The following is a 21,968-nucleotide window of genomic DNA, read 5'->3' as shown; positions in this document are numbered from 1 at the left end:
TGCTCCAATCCAATTCGCTGCGCGGGTCACATGTCTTGTTTCCATTGTCCGCAGAGCAGGGTGTGTACCGCGGGGAGGCTGTGTGGGCTGGGCCGGAGTGGTTGGGTGTTTTTTCCCCCCCAGCAGCATCCTTTAACATCACATCGCCTCCTTTCTGAGAGATGCTCGGGGCGGAGGAGACGCTGCGCTCGTAGGGATGATGAAAGCGGCGCACATGAGGTGTGTCTGCCTTTTCTGACGGCTTCTTCGCCATATGAAACAGACGCTGCTGCACCTGTACGGAGAAGGAAAAATTGCTGACTCCGCCCGAAATGGCTTTTTTTAACGTGGTGCTTTTAGGATTTGACCAAAATGTCTAAAACCAAACATTGCGAGGCGGTCAGGGTGGTGGTCCGCTGCCGGCCATTCAGCAGGAGAGAGGAGATAGCGGAGAGTGAAAACATTTTGGAGATTGACGACAAACTGGGGCAGATCACCATCAGGAACCCAAAGGCACCACCTGATGATCCAATGAAGGTGTTCACGTTTGACTCCGTGTATGGCTGGGATTCAAAACAAAACGACATTTATGACGATGCGGTGAGACCTCTGGTGGAGTCCGTGCTCCAAGGCTTCAACGGGACCATATTTGCCTATGGCCAAACAGGGACAGGTAAAACACACACCATGCAAGGTGTTCCAAACGACCCAGACATGAGAGGGGTTATACCAAATTCATTTCAGCACATTTTTACACAAATATCCAGAACTCAGAATCAGAAATACCTGGTGAGGTCATCATACCTTGAGATCTACCAGGAGGAAATCAGAGATCTGCTGTGCAAAGACAACAACAAGAAACTGGAGCTCAAAGAGAATCCTGACTTTGGTGTTTATGTGAAAGGCCTGTCTTCGGTGGTCACAAAGAACGCCACTGAGATTGAACATGTGATGAACATAGGTAACCAGTCCAGGTCTGTGGGGTTCACCAACATGAATGAACGCAGCTCTCGGTCTCATGCAATTTTCGTCATAACCGTGGAGTGCAGTGAAGTGGGGCCAGATGGTGAGGACCACATCCGCGTTGGGAAGCTGAACATGGTTGACCTGGCTGGCAGCGAGCGCCAGAGCAAGACAGGTGCTAAAGGGAAGCGACTGAAGGAAGCAGCCAAAATCAACTTGTCCCTCTCGGCGCTGGGGAATGTCATTTCAGCTCTGGTGGATGGGAAGAGCACCCACATCCCGTATAGGGACTCCAAACTGACCCGCTTGCTCCAGGACTCGCTGGGTGGCAATGCAAAGACAGTCATGATAGCAACAGTGGGGCCATCACACAAGAACTTTGACGAATCCCTGGCCACGCTGAGATACGCCAGCAGGGCCAAGAACATAAAGAACAAACCTCGGATTAATGAGGACCCCAAAGATGCCCTGCTGAGGGAGTTTCAGGAGGAGATTGCACGCCTGAAAGCACAGCTAGAAGAGCGAGGGATGCTTGCAAAGGAAAGGAGGAAGAGAAGGAATAGCAAAAGACTGAGTAAAAGCATGGCCGGCACAGAAGAGGACATTTTCAGAGACAGGGATGCGGATGAGTGGAAGGCCCTTGAGGAGGAACAAGAGGTTAAACGTCACATGAAAGAGGGAAGTGACGTCCCAAAAATTCTGACCTGCAAGGGAGGCGAGAAGTTGAAGCACCTGAATGAAAACAGAAAGAGCTTGATAGAGGACATGCAGTGGGACCAGGATGCGTTGGAGAAGATCATTGAGAAATATAAGGTACTTGAGAAGGGCATGCGACTTGTTATGATACAGTGTCTGGTAAAGGAGACACAAAAGAACTTTACATAAATAATTAATTGTGTGTCTGTTCGCAGGCTATGGAGAGCAAACTGTTAGTCGGAGGAAAGACTATAATCGACCATACCAATGAACAGCAAAAAATGCTGGAACTGAAGAGACAAGAAATTGCAGAGCAGGTATGTGTGGACATTAATGGTTAAAGAAGTGTGGGGGGGGTATGATTTACTCCTTGAAAAACATACTCTTGTGTGACTCTTCCATCCTGAACTGAACTGTCTGAACTTGCATGTTTTGGAAATGACCTTTATGGTTAAGGGATGGAGGTGAATGTTGTGTCTGGTTTGCAGATAAGACGGGAGAGAGAGATCCAGCAGCAGATGATGTTGCAGGACGAGGAGACTTTAGAAATGAGGGAGACGTACTCCTCTCTGCAGCAGGAAGTGGAACTCAAGACAAAGAAGCTGAAAAGGGTGAGATGACACACCCGCTGACATGTCCCGTTATGCCATTACCGCTAAAGCAATTAATCACAATTTAATCATCAATCTTATTTGTGATTAGTAACCCCTTACTCACCAGTGTTAGGGGAGGTAACACTGGTGAGTCCGGGTTTCTCTGGACAGAACTCTTACTTTGTAGTGTTTAGGTGTAATTAATAAAGATCTTTGGTTACATCAGTAGCTGACGTATTCCTGTGCTGTACAGTTGTATACCAAACTACAGATGGTGAAGGCGGAGATGAGGGATGTCATTGCTGAACATGTCATAACCAGACAGGAGCTTGAACAGACACAGACTGAACTCACCAGAGAACTCAAGTACAAGTGAGTAGCCGCATCATTGAGTGTGCAGTACTGTATGCAATGTCATTTCTGTCTCGGTATCGTCATCATCATATCTGGCTTCTATTAAATTACATATATCACTGTCGTGCAATCAATGACCAAAAAAAAAGCATAAAAAATGTTTTTGTTGTGGTGTTTAGAATAAGGAGTTAACAAAATACATTGTTTTAGCACGTCAACGTTGCCAAATCACTGTGTTCTATAATGAATTTCTGTTACATATTGAACATTATCTAACTATTTGCACTGTATGCTTTTGTAGCAGTATGGTTTATAATGCTTCTGTCATTGGATATATTCATATACATAACAGCAAACACATTAAATTTTACATTTTTCTGCTAGTGTAAAATATGACAATATCCTGCAAATCAAAATCTGAAACTTCAAGGGTACAATGCATAGTTAGAACAGTTCCAATTATGGTACTTAAAAGTAAATAACACAACTCACATGCATTTGACTTTACCTGCTTTACTGCTTGAGAGCATTTTGTTCTTAATTAAATGTTTTTCCAGCTCAGTCAGGATGTAAACTGTAAAATGGCAGGCAGAGAAAAGCTTTTTGCTGCCTGGTAAGCAGTTTGGTCAATAGGCGATAGGCGAGAGATGCCACAGTGTTGGTGGATCAGTTTTATTTTTGTGTACTGGTTAATTATGAGAAGAGCAGTAATATGGCACCAGATTCCAGGCATCAAAAAAGTTTTTTTTAATTATAAATGAAGTGAAGGGTATTCTGCTCTGGGAAGTTTTTAAACTATCTGATTTTATTATGTTGTTGTTTTAATAAAATTCTTCCTGCTGACACAATCTTGTATTTCATGTTTCAGATATCTCTTGATTGAGAATTTCATACCTCCAGAGGAAAAGAATAAGATCATGAACAGGCTGTACTTTGACAGTGAGGAGGATCAGTGGAGACTCCAGCCGGTCCTTCCAGAGAGGTCAGTGGGTTCATTTCATGTAGCTGGTATAAGCTACTGTAAATTATATATTAGATGACTAACATCTTCCCAAAACAAACTGTAAGTCAGTAACTGGTCAAACTTGGGGACATCCATCACTGAAGCTGCAGAAATCCCAGTTTCTGTTACTAAAACCTTACCACTGCTATTCCTATTTTTTATATTACACCTGAATGCAGCCCCACATTCCTTCTCTATGAGATGTAGGAAATCAGTAACAGTACAGTGTGAATAAATCAGCCTTAGACTAATTTTGAACACAAATTACCTCCTACAATAAAAGTCTCCGACTGATGATACAACAGAGTTTAATTATGCATACTCTTCATTACGGCAGTTTTTGAAATTATTTTTATCGCCTACATTTTTTACATCAGTAAGCCCCCAGTGTCGTACACAGAGGAAGCAGCCTGACCTGGATAATTTATGCATTCTGCCTTTCCAAGGAACATATAAAGGAGAACCAGACACTCCTGGTATTTGTCTTCCCTGAGACAGTTGGAAAGCCGAATGGAAGATGGCACAGGAGTGGTAATGGGGAAGGGGGGGGGTTCCTGGTGGGAGCACATCAGATGACCATATATGGGCCACTTGAGCTTCCAGAAGCTTGAGTCTTAACCACTAAACCAAGTCTAAGTGTATTAAACTGAATCCAAATCCTTCTTTTCCCATGTCTTTATCCCAGTGCACCCACTCAGGTCAGGAGGAGGCCTCTCTCTGCCGTGGGATACAAGAGGCCAATCAGCCAATATGCACAGATGGCGGTTGCCACGGCAACTGGGCCCCCATGTAGATACCAGGTCAGAAAATGCGAAATAATGGTCTTATTTCCATGTTGTAGCCATGTGAAACAGGAGTAAATAAAAACAGCGATGAGCAGTTTAGGAAACAGGGAAGCTAAAACATTTTACAACATTTTGTAATTATTCTGTATCACAACCGCAACTTCATTTCAATCTGTTCCTACAGGCTGAGAATGTAATGCTGTTGGAGTTAGACATGTCTCCACCGACCATGTTCACCTTGAACCTTAACGGTGCTCACCTGGAGAGAGCCTTTTCTCCCTGGCTGATGCAGGACCTTCTGGTAAACGTTCCCGTAAGAGAGAAGACCAGTGCATCATCATCACGGGTCAGGAAGTCCCAGTCCTGGTGAGAGAGCAGCTGAGAAAAGCAGTGGTCTTACATGCTTCCAGATGCTGAAAGTTCAGGTTTTGTTTTGTTGTGTTTTTCCCTCCCATTACAAGTCACGAGTGCTTTCCCTTTCTAGTGGCAAATTTCCCCCCAAACATTTTTTTGAACTCAGATCCACTTGTACAAATTTTAAAGGCTACAAGTCTCAGTGCTTTATGAAATACTAACTGATCTATTGCTATTTATCACCCCTATTAAAGTTCTGCAGACTTGTTTCGTCATTATGTGGAAGAGGGCAGTAAAAATGAAACATATTGTATCTTAAATAATAAGTTAATCTGTTGTTTTTAATGGTCTGCTGTACAGGTATCAAGCACCGCAAGCAGCATCCGTCACATCATCATCATCATCCACCACTCTGACTCCAGAATCTCAGAGTTTCTCTCCGTCTCCGAGACAAAGACCATCCTCTGCTGCCTATATTTCCCTGGGCGGTCCAGTTCAGACCAGCCCCTGATATGTGTCAACACAGATGTACACAGGGGAAATCTCATGCCTTGATTTAAAACTGATATTAGTTTTTGTTTTTGTTTTGCCTGTTCAGCTTAGCCTGAAAGACATGTAGTTTATGTAAATCTCAGTGAATAGCACAGCCAAAATGTAATCTTCTAAAACCAGGTATTTTCATTAAATTACAATTATTACAGTTTACTTTTTTTTTTTTTTTTATTCATATTTTCCTTCTTAAAGCCTGTAAAATGTATCTGGTATGGCCAAAAAAAAAGGAGGGTGATGGGGAAACTGAGGGCCCCAGCTGCTGCGGGCCTCCCTGGTTTCACCCATATGCTTGATTGAATTGTTGCTTCAGTTTCTAGCTAACGTAATTGTGAGCCCAAAATGTGAAGAAAGCGTGCAATGCTCTCTTGATTAGCTGCCTTATCTCGTCATAGTTGTGAAATCGTGCGAAGTCCATTTGCTTACACATGAAAATAAACTGACTGAAATGATCTTGAACCGCCTCCTGTGTTTTTCTAAGAGCTGTGGTTATGTTGCGGTCTCCCTGTGATCTTGGTCACAATTGCAGTTGACAGCTACATAAATACATGTGGTGAACTTGAAGACTTTGAAATGACAGCTATATACAGTAAGATGACGTTTCCTTCGGAGTCACATGACTCTTTACAGTAAGTCCAACATGGCAGACGGAGTGGATCTTAGGCGGTAACTAAAGCAACATTTCAACTGGAGCAGACAAATTCAACACTACTCTGCAACAAGACATCAACAATGAGGGAGAGACAGAAGAAAAAGAAGGGCAGGACGTGGGCGGAAGCGGCTAAAACGGTATTCTGCGTGTTTCTAAATGCCGTTTGTTGTGGTTGTTTTCCTTGAACGCTCCTACTTGTACAACTGTGTTTATGAGTTCATGACCTGCTGGTGAAGACGAAATATTGCGTACAGCGCGCAAGGCCCGTGTTGACGGTTAGACATTTGGAGGAGTGCTGTCACTAGCGCTTAGCATTGCTCATCTGTCACCGTTGAGCATAATTGCAACGAAACTAATGTCAGCTGTGTGCACCCAAGAATCTCCCCCAAACCTTTAGCTGTGATGTGTCCAGACCGTAAGGGTGACATGGCTGTCACGATTTGGAGTCGAATAAAGTAACCATGAAGTAATCACGTCAGTGTTGCGCGCTAGCCAGGTTAGCACGCTAGCTCCTGCTAACGCAACTCAGTTCGTCAACAAGTTTGTCTGATTTCATTCTCAAATAAAGCAAAGTAAAACCCACGGTGTCCTCACTAAATGCATTTCCACAACGTTACCTTAAATCAGTCATAGGTTGCAAAGCTAATCCATTGCATTCCAACGTTTAGTGAGATGTCAGACAGTAATAAATGTTGCTAACATTGTAGCTAGCGCTATAGCATGCTAATGACTACAAAATATAAAAAAAACTCCACCAATAACCAAGTCAAAATATAAATATAACCTTATAGCTTGTGTAGACATCCACGTCTAATGATGTGTTAGCTCCAGAGAGTCATTTGCGATAAACAGTTCGCTCACACATCTAACACCATAAGCAGTAAATTGTAATAACGTTAGCTTTCTAAACACCCGCAACGTCTGACATTACTGAGATTCTCATTAAACAACAGCAATGTGAGGATATAACGTTGCAAACGGTCGTCACAAAGATGCACAAAGCGGGAGCAGAATAAGGTGCTCGACGCTACATGTTCTCTTAATGACTGAGTGAAAGTGTGTGTGGTGCTCCATCAGTGTGACATGTTTTGTTGACAAGTTTTGGTGTGAGCTAATCTAAGCACTTATTAAAGTGTTTGCTGCAAAGTCTTGTTACAGTCCCTGTTTATGTCATAAGGCGGCGTTTCTTTGTAATGTTATCCATGTGTGAAAATGATAAATTAGTAATTAGCCACCTGTTATTTGTTATCAGCACGATTGCAGATGTGTTTTTGGTGTAGAGAGTGGATTAACATCACAGCAGAACATCTGAAAACATTAAGAGGGAAAAAAGGCACAATCTTAAAGAAATTTCTGTGGTTTTGATTATTCTGAACGTTATATCCTGTAATTATTCAGCCTTTATAGAAACCAGCCAGAAAGCTTCAGTATGTGAAATCTCAGACCTGAAGTAGCCTTGAGACTACATCATGTTACACATTATAACAGCCAGCTGAATAACTGCACAATGATTCAAAGACCTTTTGTTTTTTTTAATAACAACATTTCCTTATTCTAGGTTTTGGAGAAATACCCCAACACACCCATGAGCCATAAAGAGATCTTGCAGGTGATTCAAAGAGAAAGGCTTAAAGAAATAAGGTAAATATTTTCCTGGTATCGTCGTGTTCCTACAGCAAACACCCTTTAGATAGGAGGCATTTTCATGAGCTAGAACACAACGACATTCTCCCTCTGGTACTGACACCATACCACGTACTTTCATTTTCTTGTTCGCATAGTAACGATTATTTTTACTTAATCAATGTTTCGTTTCTTTTTGTTTCATTGTCACTGTTCTCATCCAGAAGGTAAGAAAACACTAGACCCCCACTCCACCCTGCCCACCCCTTGTCTTAACAAACTCACTGCAATGCCACTTTGTTTGGTTTTATCCTTTTGCATGTTATTAACAATAACATGTCCTCAGTTCGGTTGCTTCAAGATGCAGTGTTAGACTCAGGGTGCAAAATTTACTTTTTTGTTCACTGGCCAAATGGCTGTAGTATATATTCAGATTTTACCAGCCAGTCAATAGATTATCTTACTTTTCTGACTGGTGAGTGAAGCAAGTATCAGCTACTTACATATTTTACCAGCCTTTGGTTGGTGGCTTGTGTTAATTTTGTGCCCTGGTTAGACTCCACTCCACTCATATTTCACCTGGATTTTCTATAGCTATCTACAACCACCTGTTGCATAAAAACATAATAATATTTTCCAGTATGAAAAATGACTTGACATTCTGCCAAAATAAAGCATGGACATTGACGAGAATGTTTGTGTAGATGTGAAAGTTCATCAAAGCTACATGACGTCAACCAAAGAATTCAGCGGCGTTGCAAATTCTGTGCAGATTTTAAGCTTGCAGTATTTCTAAGTGAATAGCAGATTGCATTTTTCTCAGTCTCAGTACATTTTATTACTAACCATTTTGCTTGACATGCTTTAAGTAATATACTGCATGTTACACTGTATAAAATAACAGAAATGGAAGTTGACAAAAATGTATTTTTTCTCCACTGTAATCCTCTGCATACATCTCTGGCATGACTCCTGAGGCTTTATTGTGCACTCTTAATTAACTCAAGTTAGTTTTGCAAATATTTGACTTAACTAGAACAGATTTTTATGCAACAGACACAGTTGTGTCAGACCAATTTAATCTGAGAATATCAGTTCCTTACAATGATTAGATTAACCTTGAGTCAGTTTTATGCTACTGATTCTGTATAAAACATGCAGTAAATTCCCTCACAACTATACTGACGTGACTCTGACCTGCACTCACACGTGTCCCCTCGATGCATGATAGCAATCTCCCCAGAAATCAGACCAGCATTTACCTCTCTTGCATCCTTCTCCCAGCTGTGATTTGTCGGGGAACAGATGTGTAAATATGCGTTTTTCTCTCATGATCTAGTGGAACCTCACCTCTGGCATGCCTCAATGCAATGCTGCACACAAACTCTCGTGGCGAGGAGGGGATATTCTACAAAGTTCCAGGCAGAATGGGGGTCTACACATTAAAGGTTGGTTAGACACAAAGCAGCTTTCACTTCTTAGCCCTGTGAGGCAAATAATCATCAAATTGATTCTGACTTTTGATAATTTCATCCATTTGACACAATAATAAAGTTATGTTTATACTCAAAGAATTATGACTTCTTCAGTCGAGTGTGGTGTGAGTGACTTTTGATGTTTCTGAATTTCCTCTTGACTCTTCTTTTTCAGTATCCATAACATATAGGTAACATTCTCTACATGCTTTATTATTTATGCAGAAGGACATCTCAGATGTGGTGAAGGAGCTGTCTGAGGAAGGCTCTGAGGAGAGCAGTGACAATCTGTCTGACTCCCAAAGCACAGAAAACAACGGCGGTGCCCTCTCTCAAGAGGGCAGGAGAGGAAGGTGGATGCGAAGAGGTACTGTGCGCTGCATACAGCATTTTCATTATCAACAGTACATCACTGCACCCATTAAAGGAGCAGTTCATCCAAAAATGAAAATTCCACCATTATCTACTCAGTCCCATGCTGATGGAAAGTCGGGAAGAGTTTCTTAGTCCACAAAATATTTCACAGCTAAACAGCAGCAAGACGACATCAACTTCAGCAGAGCTCCCTCTGTTGTGTATGAGGAAAGCTTCCGGGTAGCAGGTAAACACTGAGGTATGCAGAGATCACAACTTTTTGTTGATCTTATCTAGAGGTGCATGTAGGCACATTCACGCTTGTGCACCCACTTCAGATGGGGCGCACGCTAACGCTTTAGCTAAGAGTGAAGATTTTTGCTTCAAAAGGTGTGCAATTTGGTATCTTGAGGCTTCTGGAGACTTGGGCTGTTTTTTTTTTCTTCTTCCTTTTATGTTTTAAAACAAGTCCCGGGCCTCTTCGTTTATTTAGGAGAAAGCTACAATGCTGTTTTGTAGTGAAGCTTCAGAAATGTCCTGTTGACTAAGAAACTTAGTAAATTTATTTTTCACATGCCAGGATCAGCTTCATTTGCAGGCTCATTTCACAATTTTAAAGACAAAGACTTTCTTTCTCGTTGCACAGTTGTTGCCATATAAAGGATCACAGTAAGTAAGGACTGCGTACATTAACCGATTTTCACCTTGCTCTTTCATAACTCTGAGCGTTAACGCCCCTTCTCAGGCGTTGTCAAAAGTCATTGCGGAAGTACAGGAACCCAGCTGAAGTAGCGGTAGAAGAGTCACGCTGAGAGAGAGTGGCTTCACCACAAACATAAATTATATCATATCATCACAAAATAATTCCTGGAATACGCTGAGCATCAGACATGATGATAACGAAAGGTGGGTTTTATTTTTAAACAGACATGTGGCGTCCATACTGCCTCCTGTTAATCGTGAGCTGAAAAGCTGCATGCCACACACAGTTACATCGTAGCGATTATTGCTCTTTTTATAATTAGAATTTTTTTGCACACCTTTGTGACGGCCTGATTGCATTGCAACTTGGGAGAATGAGCCTTTCTTCAAGTACCAATTATCTTATTTTCCTCAGGCTGTGCTCTCATTGACTCTCATTAGTTTTGCGTGCCACTCGAATATTTTAAGTGACTGTTAAAACAGGAAACTGTATTTTCTCAGCGTGACCCGTGACCACTTCCTCATTATGCACAAGTTAGAAACTGCCAAGCAAAATAACCTTGGCTTACATCTGAGTGGGAGGACTCCAATATCGGCTTATTGCTTGACTAATCAATGCGAAGAACTACAGGGTCAAATGGAAATTAGGTTGCTTTGATAAAGAAACAAGTGGAGCTGCTTATGGCATGTAGAAAAGGTATTTTTATCATAAATACACAATCTTCCCATTGACATGTTCGGCCCTGTTTTTAGTAACATGATCTTTTGGCATGGTAACATTATCTGCTTCTTTGTGCACTGAATTGGTTTCGGTTTCATCAAAACAAAAGCAGGTTGTGATAAAGTCGGTACACCACCCTCAGGAAGTGTATTTTGTAACATGTGTTTTGTGCTTTTGTATTTCATAGTTCCCTCCAAGCTGCAGTCACAGCCGTCCTCTCCGCAGCCTCGATGCTCGTCGCCTTCTGTCCCCACCAGTAAACTCATCTCTCCCTCACAGAAACACAGCAAGAAAGCTTTGAAGCAGGTATGGATGGGCTCTGTTTTCTCTGTATTTTTTTTTAAATAGTTTGTTGCCGTATTCTTTGTTTGTGCAAACACGTCTCACATGTTATACGAGTTCCTTCCACACCCTCTTGCTCACATACACCCGTACTGTGTAAATCCTAGCTTGCCCAATCTGAAACACACAAACACATTTCTGTTAAATACGGACATGTTTTCATGCGTATTTCTGTTGAATGTTTAAAGGAGACTGTTAAGTCAGAAAAGAGCTCTGACTTAAAGCTGAGCCAACCGTCCCCCAACAACTAAGGCTATTGTTGTATGTGATGTATTTAGATTATTTTCACACCTCTAATCATTGTCTCTAATTAAGTACTTATTTGTGTTTCTCTGCAGATTTCAACCACATTTATTTAAACTTTGTCGCTGCAGCGTTTTTAGTGAGCATGTACCTAACCCGTGTTTATCCTTCCATTCCCTGTCTGTGCAACATCTTGTGTTGATTATTTTAAAACAATGAGGCGTCAGGGAAAAATGCCTATAGCTGGTTTTACAGTATTAATGTCCTCATAATCCACCCGTTCAAGATTTTTTCATTGGCTGCTTTGTGCCTTTTGTGTTCCATTTAATTAGATTTCACTTGATTGCACAGATTGTAATTCACTCCATCTGTGCTGGTGTGGAATTTTCAGCTCTGTAAGAACAATTTGTATTCATTTATGTGGCGTAGGCAACACTGGAAGATGGCAGCTTGGCTAAAATATTAGTGCTGGAGAGACCTATTGTGTATTTGTCTTCAGTGATTTCCTCTGTATCTCAGTCAGCTAAAACCATATAAACTCAGTGGACTGTCTTGAATTGCATCTTTACTATGTGAACACTGCGACGATCAGACTTCTTGAGAGATTTACAAAAAGGAGATGACTTATTCCTGTCTTATACAACCTGTGTTTCATTGCTGCACTGTTATTTAGCTGTTATTTAACCAGGCAAGTGGCCCTGTGGGAGTAGTTGCAAGGAAAACAGGTTACACACACTCACACTCTCTTTTTCTCACACTGCTGTGTATTTGTTCCTTCCCTCGTTTTCAGGCCTTGAAGCAGCAGCAACAGAGAAATCAGCGCAGACAGGGGGGAATGCCAACCACCTCCAGTCCCAGACTGCTTCTGAAAACCATCAAAGACATGGCTGACATTACTACAAAGACTGGTAGGTGGCAGCTCTTATATTGTCAAGTACAACATCAGATTAAATGAAGAGTTAAACACTGGGCTTGCACATTAGATGTTGATCCAGTTCATGGATATCCGGTGTGATATTCACTCAGTTTTGGATGTTTTACTAATGTTCATTGCACGATATTGCACACAGTTTTGAAGGTAAATACCTGATATTGATGCAGTGCAACAAAAAGCAATGTATTCTCCTCATCCGAACATGACTCATAGTATCATCGCAGTATCAGTGTGGAAGCAGTCAGAGCTCTGATCTGCAGTTTCTCAGAGCTTTTCCTTCTGCATCTTTCCCTCCAATCAGACTTATGTCACCCAGTCGTCCCGAGGAAGGTTCCCCAGAGGTCAGGCCGTCTTAGTGCAGGTAAGTCAGACATCTACATAAATTTCATCAAGTGGTTTGGAAATCTCCAAAAATGGTGATGGTCTGGATTTTTCTTGCTGCCACCAAATCCCATGAAGAAAATTTCAATAAATTGGTCCTAAATTCCACTATTCCATTAAATTCCATTAGCGGAACCAAACAAAATACACAACTTTATGTGAAAGTAAATTATTTACGATGGAAACTGCGAGCTCATCATTTTTCAGCATTGCTGGGTGTATCTTGGCTTATGTCTGTTTACGGTTTTGTTTTGCAGGGCAGCTGAAACGTACCAAGTGTAAAATAGATGTGGAAACACCCGACTCCATCTTGGTTAACACCAACCTGCGTGCGATCATCAACAAGCACACGTTCTCCGTCCTGCCCCCGGACTGCCAACAGAGGCTGCTCAAACTTCTCCCTGAAGTTGACCGCCAGGTGACTCTACACACAACATTACACATTCTTATTATTACATTTCTGTCGCATTATCCAGCACTAAATATTATGGAGAGTAATATTATCACATGTTATTTCTCATCTTTCTTTGCGTAAATGTCTTAAACTATCCCATAAAACAGTTCAAACAATGTAGAAACCATCCATGCACATGCATTCAGTAATTACTGACTTCACATGGTTAACTGTACATTACTTATGTGAAGCATGAGTGTATGTATTGAGTGCAGTGATGGTGATGATGTTTAGTCACAACATTGTGCCTCCTCTCCTCAGGCTTGCATGGACGGCCTTCTGAAGGTCACTAGTTCTGCCTTAAACAATGAGTTCTTCACATCAGCAGCACAGTCTTGGAAGGAGAGACTGGCTGAAGGTCAGTGCAGTTGTAGTCCTACAGCATTCAGTTTACATTCAAAGTCAAAGTTATGTCACCAAGTATAATGTAACCTTTCTCTTCTCTTTCTTATTATACAACTTGACAGGGGAATTCACTCCTGAGTTGCAGCTACGAATGCGCCAAGAAATCGAGAAGGAAAAGAAAGTCGAACACTGGAAGGAGGCCTTCTTCGAAAACTATTATGGTGAAAAGTAGGTTCTCCTTTATGATTTAGATTTTTCATTTTTTCATGATTCTCTAGTCCGAGAAGTTCCAACTTCTTTAGAAGTTGGAGAAGTTGAAAGGCATATTTTTCCATATCTTCCAAATGCCAGAAGACAGCTCCTTTCAAATTAAAAGCTCTCTACCTGCAGAACCTAAAATACAAAGAGCAGAATGGCAGCTTTACTTTTCTGAATGAGTTTTGTTTCTTCACACCATTAACAAGATGGAATATCTCATTTCAGAAAGGCATTGTTATTACATGGTGGAGTGTTTGACAGGATTATGTAAAGCTGAATGAGAATCCAAATAGGATCTAAACACCGTCCTCATCTTTTTCTCACGTTACAGGAGGAGATGAAAACCTGGTGAGATTTCTTCATGTAAACACATAAATTATGAGTAGAATTACAATGAAATTGGTCACAGTATTCATCACACTGTATTGAATTGCTTTGAGACAAGGCTAAATCAAACTGAGTCGACCTGTTTGCTGCTTAAAAATGTCTCAGTGTATGTGGAGACCCAGTGATGATGTATCAAAGGGTCTCACTGGATCACTTGCCAAAGTTATTGAATCAGTTGTTACCACTGTTTAAGTTCCATACCCACTTTATCTCATGCTTCATGTTGCATAAAGCGTCTCATCATTCAGCTTTTATTCATTTAAAAAAAGTGTAAATTCAGCTCAACTCAACATGTCAAAATGAACATGTGTGGAGGGAATCAAGTAAAAAAGTATACATAAACTACGCTGTAACCTTACTCTATAAAACAATAGTAGCATCTAAAATGTTATTATGCCACCACAAGGGCGATAGCCACAGCCAGAAGCTTTATGCTTTCTGGTTGTCTGTAAGTCCATCCCGTACTTTTGAACGTTACATCTCAGGAACACCTCGAGGGAATTTTTCCAAATTTGGCACAAACATCTGTTTGGACCATGAACTGATTAGATTTTAGTGGTCAAAGGTTATCTCACAAAACATAACTCAAGAATACCTTCAGTAATTATTACAAAATTTCACAAAAATGACTAATAGGATAATAAGGATAATAGGACAGCTTCACTGTGACATCATAATGTTTTCTGTCCATTATTCAACGGCATAACTCAGGAACAGAAGGGCAGATCATGACCATAGTTCACATTTGGTCAGATACTGAACTGGTGAAACTAATCTTGGGTGTCCATTCTGAAACTGTGCTGACTGTATAGATGTTCTTCATACATGTCAGTATAGTAATAACTTTCATTTCACTGAGAAATGCCCTTTTTACATTTTATTAAATTCCTTCAAAGTCTTCACGACTGCTCCTACATTTTGGATGTAAACTTCAACTCACCTGATATGTGCAGGCACACAACTGTTTGGCGGTAATTCTAGTTTTTAGTACGTTTTGAGTCATTGCCAACTTTGTTTTTATTCCTACTGAGTGTTTAAGGAAAGAAACACATTTATGTCTTTGTCTGTCTTCATACCTCCCTCTTCTCTCTCTCTTTATAGTTCTGGGCTCAGCCTTGAGGAATCCAAAGAGCTGACAAAGGCTGATCTGAATCAGGAGTCTGCTGGGCCCCAGCCCCCATCTCATCAGATGGGACCTGCTGCTCAGGCACCAGAGGATCCCAAGGGCACCAAGGACAGCAGCCAGACTGATGCTGCTGCTACCGCTGTGAAACACATGAAGTCAACACAGGAGCCTCTGAAGGCACAAACTGCTCAGCCAGTCTTCACCACAGACCCCATGAAAACACGGCGCTCACAGTACACTGAGGATCGCAAGTTGAACACAGCAGCACAGTCTACGCCAGCATCTGCAGTGACAACACCTGAGGTTGAGAGAGAGACTGAAGGGGCTGCAGCAGGTACACTGCCTGAAAAGTCGCATAGGGAGGAAGTGAGGCAGGAGCAAACAGATCTCCCTTGTTCGCCTGTGAAGAAGAGCAGTCCACCAAAGGCCGGTTCAGATTTAAAAGACGATCAGCCGGCATCTGCGTTTAAGCCTGCTGAGGAGGGCAAAGACGTCATCTCTGAGCCCAGTGGCCCCTCAGAGCCGCTGAAAAGGAAATCTGTCAGTGAGATGGAGGGTGAATTGACACCAGAGAAAAGGCCTCGTATGTCCTCCGTTTCCTCAGTGTCTTCAGTCTCCACATGCAGCCCTCCTACACCGACTCTAACAACAAATCAGAGGGTTCCACCACTCAAGGTAGGGAAATGTTTGTGAACTTAAAGTCTCCTCTGATCTATCTTATCTTCTGAATATCAGAAATTCACCACTTGTAGACTTGACTTGCAAGGTTGCTCTGACAGGTTTGTAGCTTGCTTCTTTGCAGAGAAGGTGGCAGCAGCATTCCAGACGCAAGCTAAATGATCAAAATATCCATAGAAATTTCTCCAATCCCTCCTGCATTTCTCTGCCATTGATCTTTATGCTCAGTATGTTCTTAGCCTCCCCAGTAAATCCCTGACTTAGCTACTTTCCACAGAACTTTGTAGCTGTAAGGAGATGAAAAAGTGACAGTAGTGTGTTAAGCTATTTTGTGGAGAAACTTTTAGATTAATTTGGTTTATGGATGTTTTTCATTTGTGTCTATATGCATATCTTGAAAGAAATCTCTATTTCTCATTTTGCAGATCCCAGTGTCACGAATTCTTCCAGTTCCTCTGTCACCGAGCCAAGTTTCACCCAGGACTCCCCTCCCAGCTCCACTTAGCAGCCCGGGCCGTACTGGTGCTCGCACTTTGGCGGACATCAAAGCCAAAGCTCAGCTTGCCCGAGCACAGCGAGCAGCGGCAGCGGCAGTATCATCTGCATCGAAGGGAGCTGTGCCAGGCCCAGGGCCTGGGGGAGGCAGTGGTGAGCAGACACAGCCATCGCCCAGCCCCAGCCCAACATCTCCACAGGCATCAAACAGGTTACCAGCCTCCGACAGCAGCAGTCAGACCAGTACGCCTCCTTCTCGCCCACTGGACTTTTTTGGTCAGTTAAGCCCAAACCAGCCTCAAGCAATTCACTCAAGCCTAACTGACGAAAAACACAGAGGTAATCTAGCTGGTTCGGTCTGTGCAGGACACCATAGCGTTCAGAAGAGTTCACATACATCAACACAATCCACTTTTTCATCTGTGCAAGCTCTGAAGGGACAAGAAAGCCAATCTTCTGCTGGATCATCAACCAGGACCAGCTCCTGCATCCCTGCAAACAACCCGCTGGTCACTCAGCTTCTGCAGGGCAAAGAGGTTCCGTTGGAGCAGATCCTCCCAAAACCACTATCCAAAGTGGAAGTGAAGATGTCAAACTTACCCTCTGCTAGTAAGGGGAAGACATCACACCCTGTTGAGCACAGGGCCGATAAGCAGATGGCCCACCAGCTCAATCTAGCAGGACGAGCAGGAGTTTTCTCAGAATACACGAGACATCACAGGGAACTTCCTGATAAGGAGACTCAGGAGCAGATCCTGCAGGCTCTAATGCAGAGGAAAGTCCAGCAGAGCCTGCCTTATGGTGGTATGGGGCCTCAGCACCCTCAGTTCAAAGTCCACCAACTAGTGCAAGCAGAAGAGCGTCAGAACCATTCCAGGATTTCAGTAGGATTTCTTGGTCGTAAGAGGATGCCCAGGCCTGCCATGACAGGACATTACCTGCTCAACGTGTCCACATATGGCCGAGGACCAGAGAGCAAAAGACTGCACCAGTCTGCCATCCCAAACACGTCAGTGTCCAGTTTAAAAAGGGAAAGCACAGAAGGAGAGGAGGCGGCTAAGGAAGAGGAACCAGCCAGGAAAGTTTTCTCTCCTGTTTCTGGGGTTAAAACCGAGCAGCAGGGATACTCAATAACCAGCTCTGATGAAGCAGGGAGCGTTCAGCATTGCTCCAGAGTAAAGACTGAGCCTGGCTCAGAGGATAGCGCAGCTGGTGCCGACAACAACTGCACCAGTGCGACAGCCAAAGACACCAGCCCTTTTTTTCAGTCACACCGAAGGCACCTCGAACTCTGCAATAGTAATCAAGGAAGCTCTGAGCCATATCATACCCAAGTGGAACCCAGTCACCAGCGGCCGTCTGCCTTTCAAACCCAGAGAACACTCGATAATCAGGAACCCGTGGCGGCACCGTGCTATGGCGGCACTATCAGCATGTCTGTACCTCACACTTTGAACCACAGCACTGCAGGAACCGGCTCTTCCACAGCCTCATCGGAGGTTGACAGCGGCGGCGTCAACGGGAGCGTCATGTCTTTCTCTGTGACTGTCACAACCATACCTGCCGGTCACTCGTTGGACCACGGCAAGCAGGGCGAGCCCTCACCAGAACAGTCTTACATGGAGGGCTCCAACATGGAGGACGTCCAGTCTAAATGCTACTGCCGACTGAAGGCGATGATCATGTGCAAAGGATGTGGCGCCTTTTGCCACGATGACTGCATCGGCCCCTCGAAACTGTGCGTGTCATGTTTAGTTGTACGATGATATGAAATTAATAATAATTCGAAGATATTGGGGTTTGATTTGTATTGAAGACACAAAGCAGAAGCATGTCATCTAGAATCAATACAGAGTCAGCGCTCGGGTGAAGCACATCATCTGCGCTCCAGGCAAAACAACCAGCATGTGGTCGCTGTTGGAAAGGCGAGGATTTACACTGGATGGTCTTTTGTTTCACCAACGTCTATGAAAAATTGTTTTGTGCAATTTTTTGGTAGAAATGTCATTAAGTTTTCAATCAAATCATTAGTCTGTCAGATTTGTGAGAAATCCGAAATCTGGCAATGTTTGCACTCGGCTAAGATTAGTGTGATGTTTTTTTTTTTAATATATGTGTAGTTTTTAAAAAAGGAGGGAAAAATGAATGTTGCTATTTTTTTAGAACATGATGACTGTTGTGTTTTGAACTGACCCTTTTTATTATTGGGCCTTGTCAGTTGTGGTTAAAGGCAAAAAGTGTGTATGGGAGGGGTGCTAATGATAATCATTGGTTGTGGAGTACCTCCTATTTGGCATTTATGCACGCATGGCAGGGAAGTGCAACTTACAATAACTATTTTATAGAAAAACTGTACATTTATTACTGAATACACTCAGATTTAAGACCTAGAGAGAGGTTGTATAGTTTTAGAAAGAGACTATAAAAGGAATTTTGAATGATATGTCAGCTTGTGAGGGTTGCACATCACATCATTTTTTGACTAACAGTTGCGGAGCGAAGCACTTGAACACCACCCGAATTTATGGTAGTAACTGTGTACAGCACTTACATTCAAATATAGGGGAAAAAGAAGAATCATTTATATATATATATATATATATATATATATACATAAATGCCTATATGTACCTTTTGACAAATTGAGATCTTTTCCATTCCAGGTCAAGGTCTAGAGTCACTTCCTACTGTGTGAACCTGTGTTTTCTCCCCAAAAAGCCAGTTTGTAGATATTGTCTCCCGTGAGGTGGGTTTTCTCACACTCGTATGTCTGTAAAGTTAGATCAGCAGTGGCAAACAGTAAAGAAAAAAAAACACTCAAGGCAAGGGGAGAGAATTAAAATAAATTAGTTTTTTTCACTGTAAATATTTGCTCATTTACAGTATTTGCCTAGATGTAGAAATTTATCTGTGCAGCACACCTTGCTTGAGCATATCCAGCCATTTATTATATAATTGTTTTACTGTGGAGAGAAAATAGAGAAGAACAGCAAGTTATGCTAAAACGCTAAATGCTTTATCTTAGTGTGATTCAGCACAGTATGCTTCAGTTTTACAAAAAGATCTGGAGGTACAACATGACGCCGATCAACAGACGGGCGTAACACTTCACTTTGAAACGGCCTTTTCCAGAAAACCAAGTGTTATCTTCATTCTAAATGTGGTATGAATGTAAGCGCAAAATAGTACTGTACCGTGTTTATATAATGTACAATAATGTGTTTGTGTGTGTGTGTGTGTGATGTGCACGGATGAACCAGCATTTGTGGTGTGAACACTGTCGTAGCTGCATTGTAATGACGTTAACACAGTGTAAATACTTACTTCTACCACATATTAACATGCAAAAAGGCCAGCGTGAAGAGTTGCCTCGGCAGGTTTTTCGGGAGTCCAAGCTGTGTGCAAATTAAGGCGCATCGGCTGTATTTTGAAATCTCCTGGAGGTGCAGCGTAGGCCTGTTTTATAGCAATTATTTCCAAGGTAATATACCAAAGTCACCTTAAAGAAAAAAACAAAATAATCAGAACTCGTTTTTAATGTTTGACTAGTTAATCAAAGTAATATATTTTAATTAATATATTTTAATATAAAAAAAAACTCTATTTGCTAATTGTTTTTGAAAATCAACAGGGTATTTACTATAATAATATATTGGCTGTCCACTTTTCATATGATTTTGTTTAGACCGGACAGACCACTGTACAGATAATAACTTGACTTTTTATAATTCAAATTGCCCAGGTATGAATATCCTGTATGGCCCAGGTTTTTTCAATGGATCCGTTGGTCTATATTTTTCCATAGAGTTGTTGTCTGAATATGTGTATCGTTTTAGCTGTCAACATTTGGGTCGTTTCCTTAGGAAAACAAAAAAGATATGTTTTCAAAGCACTATTTTCAGATCAGTGGGTTAATCAAAGTCCTTTTTTTATGTCTTTGTTATTAAATGGAGGTCGTGCAGTAGGAAATTGGTTTTAAGATGTTAGAGTCAGGAGGTGTTTCCACAAACTTAGCATAGTCATTTCACTAAAGCCAGTTAACACAAATTTAATTTATCCCCTTTAGGATCTTTAGGTCCCATTTGGTTGAATGTGATGTGATTTTACTCGTGTAGGGTTGGGGACTGGACTGCACTGCCAAAACCAATTAAAAACATTCAGTCAACCCAAAAGGCAGCTGAAATCTTTGTTAATAAGGACTGAACCCTGAATCAGGCAGCAGACCCTACTGTCACTGAAGTTACCTGTTGTGTGTGCATTCACAGGAGCCATACATGTAGAAGTGACTGTGTGTGGGCAGAGGAAACGGTCATTTGCAATCACCACCGTCATCTATCACTTGGTGAATTTGTTTAATACGTCTGTGTCATTTTGTCTCCATTTAAACTCCAGATGAATGTAATATAGTAATCAGCACTTGTAAACAAAGTGTATTTTATCAAATAGACTATTATGAATAAATAATTAAAAGAAAAGCATTTGCCATGTGTTAAGTGGTGTTTATCTCACACAGGGGGGTGCAGAGGGGACGGTTTGATCAACACAGCGAGCACTAAACGCTAAATTCTTGGATTTCAATTGAAGATTTGAATACGAGAGCAGAAGGCCAGAGTTACGAACTGGAGGTGCGGAGTTTGAAAAGCTTTTAGGAGGCATACAGAAAATGTTTTGTGACTCACAGTTTGAAGCACTTCTACAGCTTGCATGAATCTGTGTGATACTCAGTTTGAATCATCTGTAAAACAAGAGATGACAAAATTACTGTGAAATATGTTTTAAAAATACAGATTTCTGTACTTGAAATTTTAGCTTTAACATTCTGTCGTGCGGTAAGAAACTCTGCAGCTTAAATAATTTACTTTCGGACTCTGGGTGAATTTGGATGAACTAAGCAACTGTTGTGCCGTGTTCACAACTGTAACAGCAAAGCGTTATCAGTTTTAATTTGCTCTGAATCTGGTCTGGCTTTTTCTCCATGGCAGTTGGAGTCGAAGCTCGTCGTGTTTATGGCTTGACAAAACAAGAAACTGTTGACTGTAACGCAGGCCTACAGAGTCACATTATGTGGTAGAGTTAGGTGTTTAAGTTAAACACTGAGGATATCAACAAGACAAACGTTTGAAAGCGAACACAGGACAGAAAAATCCCCCTGCTTCTTTGTTACATGAGGTGAAATGTATGACCCAGTATTTTGAATCTTGAATGATGAAGTCAGATTGTTTCTGCCCCTGCTGCTGTGACCGTGTTAATTTATTTTATTTTATCATCATCATCATTATCATTATTATTATTATTATTATTATTTGATCCGTCTCTTTTGCCATACTTGATGAGAGTGCGACAGGGAGCCGTTGGAGTATCCCTTTAAATTCAATTTAATCTGTGTTGCTTGTTTTTTTTTCTCCACTCTATTTCAAGGATCATAATTCAGAGTAAAAGCAGCAATAGTAGTAGTGCGCCTTTAACCAGCGTGCGTGCGCACATGCGTAAAGTATAGTAGGTGGCCGCGCATGGCATCTCCG

General features: G+C 41.8%; 2 protein-coding genes across 5 annotated transcripts; both read left to right on the top strand.

Annotated features, from left to right (window-relative positions):
* The first annotated feature begins 43 nt into the window (after positions 1–43).
* kif3cb (kinesin family member 3Cb) lies at positions 44–5,722 on the top strand. Its single transcript, XM_046412792.1, has 8 exons — positions 44–1,755; positions 1,854–1,955; positions 2,127–2,249; positions 2,485–2,603; positions 3,454–3,567; positions 4,274–4,388; positions 4,558–4,739; positions 5,088–5,722. The coding sequence occupies exons 1-8, from the start codon at positions 352–354 to the stop codon at positions 5,236–5,238; spliced, it is 2,310 nt and encodes a 769-aa protein (XP_046268748.1). The 5' UTR covers positions 44–351; the 3' UTR covers positions 5,239–5,722.
* A 51-nt stretch (positions 5,723–5,773) lies between these two features.
* asxl2 (ASXL transcriptional regulator 2) lies at positions 5,774–20,924 on the top strand. Of its 4 annotated transcripts, XM_046412766.1 has the most exons (14): positions 5,774–6,065; positions 7,487–7,569; positions 7,776–7,778; positions 8,891–8,999; positions 9,252–9,393; positions 10,991–11,109; positions 12,179–12,296; positions 12,624–12,683; positions 12,961–13,121; positions 13,419–13,515; positions 13,625–13,730; positions 15,249–15,948; positions 16,377–17,035; positions 17,299–17,497. In XM_046412766.1, exons 1-14 carry the CDS (start codon positions 6,009–6,011, stop codon positions 17,348–17,350), a joined length of 2,466 nt encoding a protein of 821 aa, XP_046268722.1. In that variant the 5' UTR covers positions 5,774–6,008; the 3' UTR covers positions 17,351–17,497. The 4 variants fall into 4 exon arrangements, with proteins under 4 accessions (XP_046268722.1, XP_046268719.1, XP_046268720.1 ...); XM_046412763.1 differs by having other exon boundaries at positions 5,776–6,065; positions 16,377–20,924; XM_046412764.1 differs by lacking the exon at positions 7,776–7,778 and having other exon boundaries at positions 5,776–6,065; positions 16,377–20,924.
* The last annotated feature ends 1,044 nt before the right edge of the window (positions 20,925–21,968 follow it).

Source organism: Scatophagus argus, chromosome 15 (genome assembly GCF_020382885.2).
Source record: "Scatophagus argus isolate fScaArg1 chromosome 15, fScaArg1.pri, whole genome shotgun sequence".
In the NCBI taxonomy this organism is placed as follows: Eukaryota; Metazoa; Chordata; class Actinopteri; family Scatophagidae; genus Scatophagus; species Scatophagus argus.
This window is presented reverse-complemented; position numbering and strand designations above follow the sequence as displayed.